This window comes from Hypanus sabinus, chromosome 8 (assembly GCF_030144855.1).
Source record: "Hypanus sabinus isolate sHypSab1 chromosome 8, sHypSab1.hap1, whole genome shotgun sequence".
NCBI lineage: Eukaryota > Metazoa > Chordata > Chondrichthyes > Myliobatiformes > Dasyatidae > Hypanus > Hypanus sabinus.
The window spans coordinates 153,044,780-153,057,921 of NC_082713.1; the positions used below are offsets into that span (position 1 = coordinate 153,044,780).

A 13,142-nucleotide genomic window follows, 5' to 3' on the forward strand; every position below is an offset into this window, starting at 1 on the left:
CTATCTGTCATGAGTTTATACTCACCTCTGCAAATTTGGTCCCACTGACGCCAGTGAAATTGAATGGGTGAGAGTTGAGGTCAACTTGTGACCAGCACTCTTGGGTGTGATTAGTGGTGGCAAAGCATTTCTTCCCCCCTCTCCCTTTACACCCCTCCCCCACCAATTCTCTGTTCATCACTAAAACATTTTTAGATAGAAATTTGCCCTTCGTCAGTAGTCCTCATGATGGAATGCATCACAGGCTGTGTGTCTCAGCTTCAGTAACATTAGTCAAAATAAAATTTAGAAAGGAGAATACAATATGCAACTGTTATTAAACAGGGTCAGATGGTGAATACAGTGACTGGGGATGAATTCCTCCACCTTTGTCCTAGAAAATCTAGTCCATCCTAAAGTGATGTTGCTACTTGGTGCCTCAGACACAAGTAGACAAGTGTTGCACATCTTCATTTCAATAGTATGCCATTTGGAATTCAGAATGGAGGCTGTGTTTGGTGGGGGAAGGGGTGGACATGGGGAGAGGGGGCAGAGCTGTCAGCCAGAGGTTCAATTCAAACCTGTCTTGTGGTGAGCTGGGGAAAAGATAGATGGGATCTATGTTGCGGATTGGCATGGGGGTTGGTAAGACTCAGACTGAAGAGCCTGTTGTTTGCAAGAGGATAAAGTTTGGGAGCAAAGATCAGGTGGGAGGGAGTTCAAAGAAGTGGAGAGATCTTGAGAGGATACTAATTAGCTAGAGTGTTTTTGAAGGATTAAAGGAAAAAAAAGGTAGAGTCACAGAGAACAAAACTGATTTCAGATGTATAATGCAGAAGATAGCAGCATTTTATGATTAAATTAAGAGGGAATTATTTTCAGTACCGACATGTAATACAAATAAATAAAACTTAATTTTGCCTCTAAGCTAAGAACGTTTTTCTTCAAGAATTATGAGATGAGGGTCTTGCTGAATTGAATAGATGTAAAGGGTACAATTATGGTCTCTATGGGTTTAGTTTCTGCTTTATATTTTACGAATAGAAGTATGTCTTTTACAGCAGCAGTTGGCAGCCCAGCAGATTGTCTTCCAACAGCAGCTTCTTCAAATGCAACAAATCCAGCAACAACAGCATTTGATGAACTTACAACGTCAGGGACTCATTACTATCCAGCCTGGACAGCCGTCCCTTTCAGTCCAATCTCTGCCACAAGGTACAAAATAATCCATTAAAAGTTACAGTACAGATTTCACAATGTCATAATTTATCACATGTTGACAAAGTACCATGCCATGAACTTGCAGCAAATTCTGAACAATATTTTAAGGTGCTTTCAAAAAAGGTTCAAAGCATATTTATATGAAAGTATATTTTTTTCCACAGTGATGGTTTCTACAAGGCGTCTCTTTAAACCATCACAAGAATCAGAATAATATTGCCCCATTCACGTTTTTTCCACTTAATAGAAATGTTACTTCCAACTTTTAGGAATCAGAAAATTCTGTGATTCTCTATGATTTAACAGGAAAATTAAACTGAATACCTGTGAATAATTTGCCAACAATACAAAATAGTTTATCACTCCTGATGAAGGGTTTCGGCCCAAAACGTCGTCACTACCTCCTCCCATAGGTGCTGTCTGGCCTGCTGAGCTCTGCCAGCATTTTGTGTTTTTATGTATCAGAAAGAAATGGGTTCATTTTCTGATTTTATGTTCTGGCTGAAGAATATTTTGAAAGAGAAAGCAAAATCAATAAATAGAATTGGATGTACAATAATAGTGCAAGCAATTCAGTTACCAAGCCAATTTCTTATGTCTGCCGAAGTGTAACATACCACAGTGCCAGCAACTCTGTAGAAGTTATCTTCTACTCTTGAAAAATCATTCCTAATAATCTTACATTTTCAAACGAAAAGCGGTGATCAAATTGATTTGCATTAACGTTGTAGCATGATGAAGAAGGCAGTGTTCAATTCTTAATTTACATAGGAATTTGTCCATTTGATAGTTCTTTGGTGGGCAGAAATACAGAGCATGTTTTGGTGTTCAGTTCCCTAAATGTGCATTGCTGTCAAGATGATGTAAGTGATAATGCAGATACCTGAAAATGACATAGGGTAGACTTGAATTTGCTTGCTTAGAGATCCAAAATCATTACACCTGTATACTGATGACCAACTTACGCTGCACACTGTCCATAGCTTTTTTTAAATTAACTTGTTTCCCGTAATATAACTGATTTTATTTTACAGTGGGAAATTGGAAAATTTGTATCATTGGGCAATATTTTTTTTCAGAATTGTTTGGCCAGAAATTTGATCATGGTTAATGGTTGACAGTTAGTGTTACACCTATTACTTAACCCAGTTCTCTCGAGTGGTCCTCTGTCCAGTCTTTGGGCAGGCTGTATGTTTACAGAGGAGGCACAGTCATTTAATGAAACCAGGCTTGAAGGGCAGGAAGGACCCCACCACTAACTGCATGGTTTAAAAGTATCCTTAATTTCTTGCATGTTTGGCGATGAGAGCTTGTTTGTTGAACTTGCTGAGTGCTGATTATTTAGAGTTATAGAGTCATATAGCATGAAACAGGTTCTTTGGCCTATCAATTCATGCTGATGTTCAAGTCACAATTATACTAACCTTTCTCCAATCCTACTTTATAATCTTCACTCTCCTATCAGCTCCTCCACAGATATACTGTCAGGTGCACTCGTAGTGGACCTGTAGGTTTTTGGGACGCAGGAGAGCACGCAGAGGAAACCATGTAGAATAGTGGTCGCCAACCCGTCAATCGCAATCGACTGATCGATCTTTGAGACTTTCCCAGTAGATCCCAAAAAAAAGAAAAGTAAATACACAAATACTGTCGAGAGATTCTTTCCAGGTTGTGGGGTTTTAGTTCCGTTCTTTCTGTCCAGTGCGCATGCGTGTAGCTCCCCCGCTACGCACTACAGTGTACTTCAGTGGGCCCCAACCACCGGGCCGCGAGGAAATGATTGGTCAGCTGCAACTTTCCTCATTCCCTGTCAGCCCATGGTTGAACTTGAACTCACGCGAGGTCATCAGTCGCCTTACTGTGCCGTTGCTACCGGCCTGGAGCATGGACAGATGGGCACTGCCTCTAAACTTGTTTAGCACACCGAAAGTTCGTGGGGAACCCAGTGCTAAAACATTCGCAGCCAACCTAATTCGGGCTCAAGTTTTCGTAAGTAGCAGAGCAGCTACCATGCTGTGATCTACTGAAACAAACCTTTGTTGGCCAATAGACCCTACAAGGGGGCGGGTGCGGGCGTTTTGCTCTCCTCGCTCGTTCGGTCATTCACTCCAGACTGTGACCGCCACGGCCCCCCGTACGGGGACTTCCGGCCCTGACCTTGTTCTCTCACCCCACCCACGTCCAGCTGTACCTGGCCAAGGCGTCTGGCGGCGGGCGGGAGGCTGTCTAATGAGGCAATGAAGCCCTCAAAACTGCTTCGGTACCTGAGTCCAAACATCCTGCACTTAAAGACAAAATTGTTGAGTTTTTTCAGCGGAAAAAATGTGAGCAGCGCGGGACAGCAGCTAAATGCTGAGAGCTGCGAAAACTAAATTGCGGAATAGACTGGGCACCCTTCGAGTATTGTTGTATTTCCGTCGTGTTTAACACGCCCCCCCCCCCCCCCCGTTGTTCAAAAAAGGGTGGATACTGCGTGTTTATACATTATTTCTACTTCCGGGTTGCAGGGTTTTACTCCAGTCCTTTCCTCCCTGGTGCGCGTGTGTATAACTAATTGATCTGGGGTCGATCTCACCTTTCACTAAGGCCGAGGGAGTGGATTTTGGGCTTAAAAAGGTTGGTGACCACTAATGTAGAAGAAGGTGTAAACGCCGTAGACGATCACATGGTTCAGGGAAGCATTGAGGCTGTAGCTTTGTCACTCTTGTGGCCTAATCATCAATACAAGAAACTAACAAATCAACATGCCAGGTCATATATACCAAACTACAGTCAATACTAAAACAATGGAACTGTTGACTAATCACACTGTGCAGTCCCTTCTGAGCATTTCTTGGAGGAATGCCGTTTCCTTTCAGTAGGGGAGGCTGCAGATGGACAGAAACAGCCTTTAGCAACTTTGGGCCTAACTGACCTGGAATTGGACTGCGCTGTCTCACCATTAGTGAAAGCAGACTAGGCTGTCTGGCTGGCTACAAATCTGTTCCAATGTCAGTGGTTGAAGGAAGGACAGAGCTATTCCAGTTTTCCCAGGTGTTACCTCTGTGATTATTGTACTCTGTTGGCAGAAATTACAAGAGTATCTTGGCACTATCAAAGGCTTTTTGAACACTGAAGTCTCACCCTATGCTGGCATAAATCTCACCCCATGCTGGCATAAATCTCACCCCAGATTATACCACAACAAGCCTAGTTCGATAGGCAGGCTTAGACTTGGATAGATTCTGCCTGAGTTGTGATAGAAACTGATGCTTCGGCCTTAATGCTGAATGAGAATTGAGAAGGGTGAAGACTGGGCTTCACTGAAGACAGTGTGTAAGTTTGGAGCATATGTTGTTTGACACCCATGGATATTGATGATTATGTCCATCATTTGTGGACAGCCTCATTGCAGACATCAGCTAACTTGTCTGAATCAGGCATTGGTTTGCAACCTTGCTATGTACTTGAAGACCTACCAGATGAAAATTCTTCCTGTATGCAAACCTTCTGCTGCTGTACATGGACTGCCAGTGTCTGATCTGGTGGCTGAGAGCATCAGAATGACAAAGACGGTGACTTTGCATTCATTGCCGTTTTGTTCAGCCTTCGAGGTCTGAATTGGTCACGTTCTTGGTGAGGGGAAAGGGAGAGGTAAACTAAGTAACTGCATCTTGTAAATTAGCAGAAATTGCAGCATGAGAGGTGAACTAGGGAATGAGAAGACGGTCTCCCATTAACTTCAAAAACCTCTGTATCATCTCTGTCAGCTTCCTGTAGCAGACAGCTCCTGTCCTCCAGAACATGAAGTCTAACAAGATGGCACTGCCCACCACCAGTTTATATGCTGTCTTTTGCAACATCATCTGCATAATTAAGATCAGCATCAAATGCATTCTTTATGTACTTGATGTAATTCATTCAAATTGCCTTGAACTCCATGATCATTTCTTTGGTCAAATTGTGGAAGAATGAGATTTATTTTAATGGGGGGGGGGGAATAAAATCAATTTTAATAACTTACCCCCTTCCTCCCCTTCTCCATAAACAATGCTTATCTGGAAATACATTCATAGGTATTATGTAATAGTTACTGTATGTTCGATTCTGCCACTGAAATTCATTCCAGGGATGTTGTATGGTACTTATCATAGGTTTTTACATGAATTTTTATCGTCATCCCTCAAAGAGTTTCAACATTTACCCGCACCCTATTTAAGACAACAGGTCACGCCTGCTGTCATCAATTTCACCATCTGCATAAGCTAACACTTGCCTGATTAATTCAAATTCAAACCTTCCCCCTGTCTATAAACCATTCAAATGTCTTATTCTTTATTTTTGACACTGTGTTGTCTTCCGCTGCCTCAGCTGCCCTTTAGTGTTTTGACTGAACATTTCTTCCCATTTGCTTAACTGTGTATAGTAGAGCTTTTACATTCAGTCCCACTCTCTGGAGTACTCCCTCTAAACCACCTGCTATTCTTTCGCCTCTCTACTTTGAAAGCTTCTTTAAGCTTATTGAAGTGAACATGTTGTCAGTTATGACTCACAATTTATTCCCTCTTTATTTTTTTTTCCCTTGTGAACATGTGGGGCATTTTGCTACTTTAGATGCAAATTATTGTTTAAATTATGTTTTTTTTCCTGTTTCTGCAATCAGTCGGATACATTTTATGGGGAGAACAGCGAAGAAAATTGGTTGGAGTAAATTACACAACACAAACACAAAAAGGATTTTCACTTTTACTTAAATCATAACAACTCTGTAATTCTTTCACATTTCCCTTACATGGCCTTAACATCTTAGTAATAAAACTCATTGTGATGCCTTTGGATTATAGCATTAGTGAAATTTCAGGAAAGACATAAAATAGGGTGAGTGGTTTGGAATCCATCTGAGGCTAAAATATCAACTTAGACTACTAAGCAATCCATAATTTTTACCTTTAAGCAGCCGAAACAAATATGATATTAACTCATAGATCCTGCCATGAAGCGAAAGAGCGTATATGGCTTTATTGTAGCAGCTTGCTGAGGGCACAGTGAATGACATTTACAGAGTAATATATATTAGTTCATGTGAATATTTATATATTTGTCATAAAAATATAAAACTGGTAGAGATTTGACTTCAATCAAAATTTATATATGTTACTGTAGTCCTTATCCATTCATTTCTGAGAAATATTTGTGCATGATTTTGCAGGATTAAGCCCTGCAGAGATTCAACAGCTCTGGAAAGAAGTGACCGGCGTGCATAATATGGAAGACGGCGTTTTGAAGCATGGCGGGCTGGATCTCTCCGCCAATAATTCTTCCTCTACTACCTCCACTACCACATCCAAAGCATCACCACCTATAACTCATCATTCGTTAATGAATGGACAGACTTCAGTCCTCACATCAAGAAGAGACAGGTAAAAAACAAAGATGTATTAACAAGCTTAATTTGCACATAAGATATGTATATCTAAAACCTAGCAATCACAAACTTTTCAATAAGTTGGCTGTCTTGTTTCCTTACTTGCCCAATCAGTGGTAATCATACATGTTCAGAATCAGAATCAGGTTTAATATCACTGGCATATGTTTTGAAATTTGTTAACTTTACAGCAGTAGTACAATGAGACACATGATAAATATTAAAAACAGTTACAATAATTTTATTTATTATATATAAAAGTTGTTAAAATAAGTAGTGCAAAATAACAAATAAGAAAGTAGTGAGGCAATGTTTATAGCTTCAATGTTACTTATGTGTGTAACTGTTTGGAGTCAATTATAATCACAAGATACGTTTTGTTCTCACATCTGCTCTAAGCACTCCTTTTTGGTTTTCACTGTTTACAACATTGCTGTTCATTCATCCCGAAATTAACAAACTTTTCAATAATAGACTGAGATGTCACTCTAAGGCCAGATTATAATTTCTCCCTCTTCAAATTATTTATTACTTAATTTGTTCTTGCTTATAGAATTGTGATTTATTTGTTGAAGTCATGCTGCACCAAGATTTTTGAAAGAGCATCACCTTATCACTAAAAAATTGAAACAATATTCTTCTTGTGTTTACAATTCCATGTACCAATTGCATTGAAGCTTATTTGCCATTTTTGTGTGAAGTAACTGAGTCAACCTCTTTGTAGCTCCACAAATTTGTTATTTATTGATTAATTGATTGTGATACACGTGGAGTAGGCCCTTCTGGCCCTTCGAGCCATGCTACCTAGCAACCACCGAGTTAACCATAGCCTAATCATGGACAATTTACAATGACGAATTAACCTACTAATTGGTATGTCTATGGACTATTAGACAAAATCAGAGCACCCGGCGGAAATGCACATGGTCACAGGGGAATGTACAAACTCCTTACGGGCAGTGTTGGGAATTGAACCTGGGTCGCTGGTACTGTAAGGCATTGTGATAACCACTACACTACCATGCCATGTTTTTTGGTGTAATGTGCTAGTAAGTATATACTCTGGTGACTAGTGGTGACCTGAAAGAAATCCATGCACTGAGATCTAATGTCATCAAGCCTGCCAATTTCAGCTTTCTTTTGCAGATGTTTGATCATGTAGGATACTTCACATCCATGAGCAAATAAACACATTGCAATTTCTATACACACAATGTAGCAGAAAAGAAAACTCTATTTTTAACTTAGTGTTTTAAGTATTTATGGAATTGTTTATTCGTTAGGTGTCCTGTTGTATGACATGGGCAATCATGGTTTTTCCATGACCATGATCTTGGCAAAGTTTTATACAGAAGTGGTTTGCCAATTCCTTCTTCTGGGCAGTGTCTTTACAAGACAGGTGACTCCAGTCATTATCAATACTCTTCAGAAATTGTCTGCCTGGCATCAGTGGTTGCATAACCAGAACTTGTGATATGACCCTGACCAAAGGGGCTAACCAGGTGCTACACCTTGCTAAGGGGTGACCTGCAGGCTAGCAGACGGAAGGAGCACCTTACCCCTCATTTGGTAGAGATGTCGCCACCCAAATTTTTGAAATACAAAACTATAATTGAAATGTAGACAGAAAATTAAAGTAGGAGCTAAGATATATTGAGCTGTTTTAGGAAAAAAATAGTTATTGGAAAGTGAATAATATTTAGAACTTTTTGTCAAAGGGAGCTATAAATCATATGATTTTGCTAAATAGCTGTTACAGTTCAGTACACCTTAACAAGTCTCATTTAGATCTCCTAAAACTGTATGTGAGATTTTTAAGGAAACCATCAATTTAAAATAGTTCATAAATTGAGTAACTTTAATCAATTCTCTGATTTATTTTTGATTTTAATGCCGTGCCTTCTCTGTGAAACACTCCACATTTGACCACATCATCCTGATGACACAATCGTTGTTATTTTGCTGCCATTATAACCACATTTTCTTGCCCGTTATATTTATTTCCTGCCTTCCTCTCTGTCAAATAATCATCTTTAGCCTTATTCTACAGCATGAAGAGAATGGATGTCCATTGATTCATGTTCCAGTATACATTTGCTTTTGGCCAGTGATCAGAAACCATGCAGTATTCGTTTTACCAGGAGTTCCCAACCTGGGATACACTGACCCCTCAGTTAATGATAGGGGTCAAGGTTGGGACCCCTGTGCTCATCTCTCCTCTGGCTGATGCACTTTGGCTTTGCTTGTTATTCTTGCAGCAACATAAATCAACAGTCTGGTGTCTCATCATTGTATTAAGGCACTTCAAAGTGATCGCCATTGTATTAATATTAATGCTTTTGTCCCTTATGCCAACAAGATACCATTACAAGTACAAGGTCTATGTTTCATGTTTCCACATCTGACCATTGTTTCTCTCATTTGATTTGGGGAAGATGAAGATGGAGATTGAAAATGACAAGCTGGTATAGAATGGTGGGTGAGGATGGGAGTTTGGGATGGTTGCCAAGTGCAGATGAGGTTTTTTCCCCCAGGTTAAGGAAACTTCCAGTTTGTTTCCACAACATCAACAAATTATCTTCCCTAATAAGATAGCTACCATTGAAGTAGCTTCCAGTTGTACAGTAGATTTACAGGTTTAATCCGCAAAGGAATCAAAATGAATGACGTGATTGAATAGAATCAGAAGAAATAACTTATTTGTGAATTCTGTGGTATGACAAGCTTAAACAGAGAATTCCCAAAACTGGGCTACTAGTTATGCATGTAATCATTCTGATGTTGGTAATTTTATCATTTCATGTATACAATTGGTGGCCAGAAGGAGAAAGCATTTCCAGGATCTGCAGAATCTCTGTGTTTAAGAGAAAGCATTGATGTTTAATCCGCCAATCCAGGTTCATAAGAGTGAATTCTCTTTAGATGAACTGATGTGTCACAAAGCTTGAAGGTGACTTTGATTGGTGTTTACTAGTCCATTTGGGGAAGTGAGTGAAGGCAATGAGAATCTCTGCTTTACCTTTTGTACAAGTTGACATAATCAGAATATGGTATAACAGCATTTAATAGACTTAAATCACAGAATTTCAATCTGTTCTCAACTTTTCTATCTACTTAACATAGGTCCTCTGCCACACTTTTAGTCTTTGAAGAGCAGGTTTTTATTCAAGTGTGTCTATAATTTCTTCCATCAAATTGTACATCTAAAATCTAAGTCCTTCAGTTTTTGGTTAGACCTAATCACCATGATTCTATATCCTATGGAAGATACTAATGTTAGTTATTCATCTAATGCAGATAGTTTACACTTTAAAATAATTGAAGACACTTTTTTTAAAATATGTGAGTGAGTGTCACCTGTGCCTTAGTGGTAGTACTCCATTCATTGAAGATTGTTGTATGCTCAAGATCAAACTGAGGAATCTGAGTTCATAACCTGTTTTGGCTATTTTGCAATACTGAGTGAATGTTGTTCTTCTGGCAGAGCTGCATTTTGATAGTGTCAGACTGAGATACCACTGCCCTCTGAAGAGAATGTTAAAGATCCCAACATATTATTCACAGGAGAGCCGAGGGTTCCCTCGGTGTCCTGACCAAAATGCATTGCCCAAACAACATTAAAATAGGGCATCAGTTATTGTCAAATTGTCATATGTAGGAAGCTTTGCTTCAGAAAAGTTGACTATATTGCAATTGTTGCAAGACAGCACTGAGCTATATCCATAAGCAATTAATTATAAAGCACTTTAGAACAAAATGTTAGCCTTAGATTATAAAAAAGTGGTATAAGGATTCTGGCCTTTTGTTTTGAATTGGTACAGTGGCATGCAAAGGTTTGGGCACTCCTGGTCAAAATTTCTGTTATTGTGAATAGCTAAGTGAGTAAAAGATGACCTGATTTCCAAAAGGCATTAAGTTAAAGATGACATATTTCTTTAATATTTTAAGCAAGATTACTTTTCTATTTCCATCTTATACAGTTTCAAAATAACAAAAAAGGAAAAGGGGCCCGAAGCAAATGTTTGGGCACCCTGCATTGTCAGTACTTAGCAAGTACTTTGGCAAGTATCACAGCTTGTAAACGCTTTCTGTAGCCAGCTAAGAGACTTTCAGTTCTTGTTTGGGGTTTTTTGCCCATTCTTCACTGCAAAAGGCTTCTAGTTCTGTGAGATTCTTGGGCTGTCTTGCATGCACTGCTCTTTTGAGGTCTATCCACAGATTTTCAATGATGTTTAGGTCAGGGGATTGTGAGGGCCATGGCAAAACCTTCAGTTTGCACTTCTTGGGGTAGTCCATTGTGGATTTTGAGGTGTGTTTAGGATCATTATCTTGTTGTAGAAGCCATCCTCTTTTCATCTTCAGTTTTTTTACAGACTGTGTGATGTTTGCTTCCAGAATTTGCAGCATTGAGTTGAATTCATTCTTCCCTCTACCAGTGAAATGTTCTCCGTGCCACTGGCTGCAACACAAGCCCCAAGCATGATTGATCCACCCCCGTGCTTAACATTTGAAGAGGTGTTCTTTTCATGAAATTCTGCACCCTTTTTTCTCCAAACATACCTTTGCTCATTGCGGCCATAAAGTTCAATTTTAACTTTATCAGTCCACTGCACTTGTTTCCAAAATGCATCAGGCTTGTTTAGATGTTCCTTTGCAAACTTATGACACTGAATTTTGTGGTGAGAACACAGGAAAGGTTTTCTTCAGATGACTCTTCCATGAAGGTCATATTTGTGCAGGTGTCGCTGCACAGTAGAACAGTGCACCACCACTCCAGAGACTGCTAAATCTTCCTGAAGGTCTTTTGCAGTCAAACGGGTTTTGATTTTCCTACGAGCAGTTCTCTTGGAAAGTTTTCTTGGTTTTCCAGACCTCAACTTGATCTCCACCATTCCTGTTAACTGCCATTTCTTAATTACATTATGAACTGATGAAATGGCTACCTGAAAATGCTTTGCTATCTTCTCATAACCTTCTCCTGTTTTGTGGGCATCATTTATTTTAATTTTCAGAGAGCTAGGCAACTGCTTAGAGGAGCCCATGGCTGCTGATTGTTGGGACAAGGTTTGAGGAGTCAAGGTATTTATAAAGCTTTGAAATTTGCATCATCTGTCCTTTCCTAATGATGACTGTGAACGAGCCATAGCCCTAACAAGCTAATTAAGTCTGAGACCTTGGTAAAAGTTAACTGAGAGCTCCAATCTCTTGGGGAACTTTTGCATGCTACTCCTTTCCTTTTTTTCATTGTAAAATTGTACAAAACAACAATAATCCACAAATCTTGCTTAAAATGTGAAAAAATGTTTCATCTTTAATATTATGACTTTTGGCGATCAGTTCATCTTCTACTCACTTAAATATTCACAGTAACAGAAATTTTGACCAAGGGTGCCCAAACTTTTGCATGGCACTGTACATGTACATAAAATCACTGGTGTAAGAGTTGGTTTGCTTTTGCAGTTGGTATGAATTTTTGAATTGAAATAGTACCTCTGTATATCCCTCAGGTAAAGGATTTCATGCAAAATGCATTATCAAACCATTAAACAGCTTTTTTTTTTTAGCTCAAACGCTCCATACAAATGTGCTAAGCTTGAAGGAACAAAGAAACGCCCTAACTCTTAATCATAAAATTCTTTTGAAAAAGAACACAATTTTATTGATGTAGAAAATCATTCATTCTTGAACAACAATCCCCATGAATTATAAAGTGATAGAACATCTCTAACAGAATCAAAACTCATTACCTGTTTCTCCTGTGCATCAAAACAGCAATTGTAAATGATCTCTAGATCTCATTTTAGACTCCAATAAACTTCCTGTAAACAAATCTCGAACATACTTGGTAGTTTGAAGTGGTAGTACTCCGATAAAACTGCCAACAACTGAGTTGAACAGGATTTTCTCCAAAGTTGCATCCAAGTATGAAATTATGAAATTTGCACGTTTATATTTGGAAAGAATGTATTACAATATTAAAGCTATCTGTAATTATTATGAAAATAAAACAAATGTAAAAATTGACATTTTTATCCCTTTGTTTTGTTTCTCTAATCAATCTCTTACTTATCTGTTGAATATATTCTGCTTTTTCCTGAAGAAAAAGATATCTGTTTACTCTTTCTTCAGTGCCCTGAATGGTACTAGCAAAAAAAGACCCACCAGTTGGCTGAAACCTCTTACAAATGTCAGGTTTTCATTCTGTTTGAACCAGGACATCTAAATATTGATACACAACTTTTGACCTGGTGGTCTAGAATCAAACAATGAATCTAGAATCACAGATATTTGATAGATATGACTTGATGTGCTTAAGAATGCAACTTGTCGATAAGTGCAGAAAGAGTTAATGAATTTTTAAAAAAATTGTAGAAGGCTGCAAGTAGACACTCAGCCATCCCCTCAGTTCTGCAGTGTCTGCATTGAAGACTGATTTGCTCCTCTGCATTGATGTGGCTGCCACTGAAACAATGGGCAATCTTTTTTTTAATGACTGTTTTGCTGTGAGAAATCTAAGTGGTTTAAAAAAGTAAATTGG

At 38.9% G+C, this 13,142-nt stretch overlaps 1 protein-coding gene across 1 annotated transcript in view; it reads left to right on the top strand.

Moving 5' to 3' along the window:
- The window catches only part of foxp2 (forkhead box P2), a 550,159-nt gene that overhangs the window by 477,419 nt on the left and 59,598 nt on the right, over nt 1–13,142 (top strand). Inside the window, exons 7-8 of the mRNA XM_059978258.1 lie at nt 1,041–1,194; nt 6,389–6,599. Of these exons, the coding sequence (XP_059834241.1) occupies nt 1,041–1,194; nt 6,389–6,599 (365 nt within the window). The remainder of the gene's footprint in view (nt 1–1,040; nt 1,195–6,388; nt 6,600–13,142) is intronic.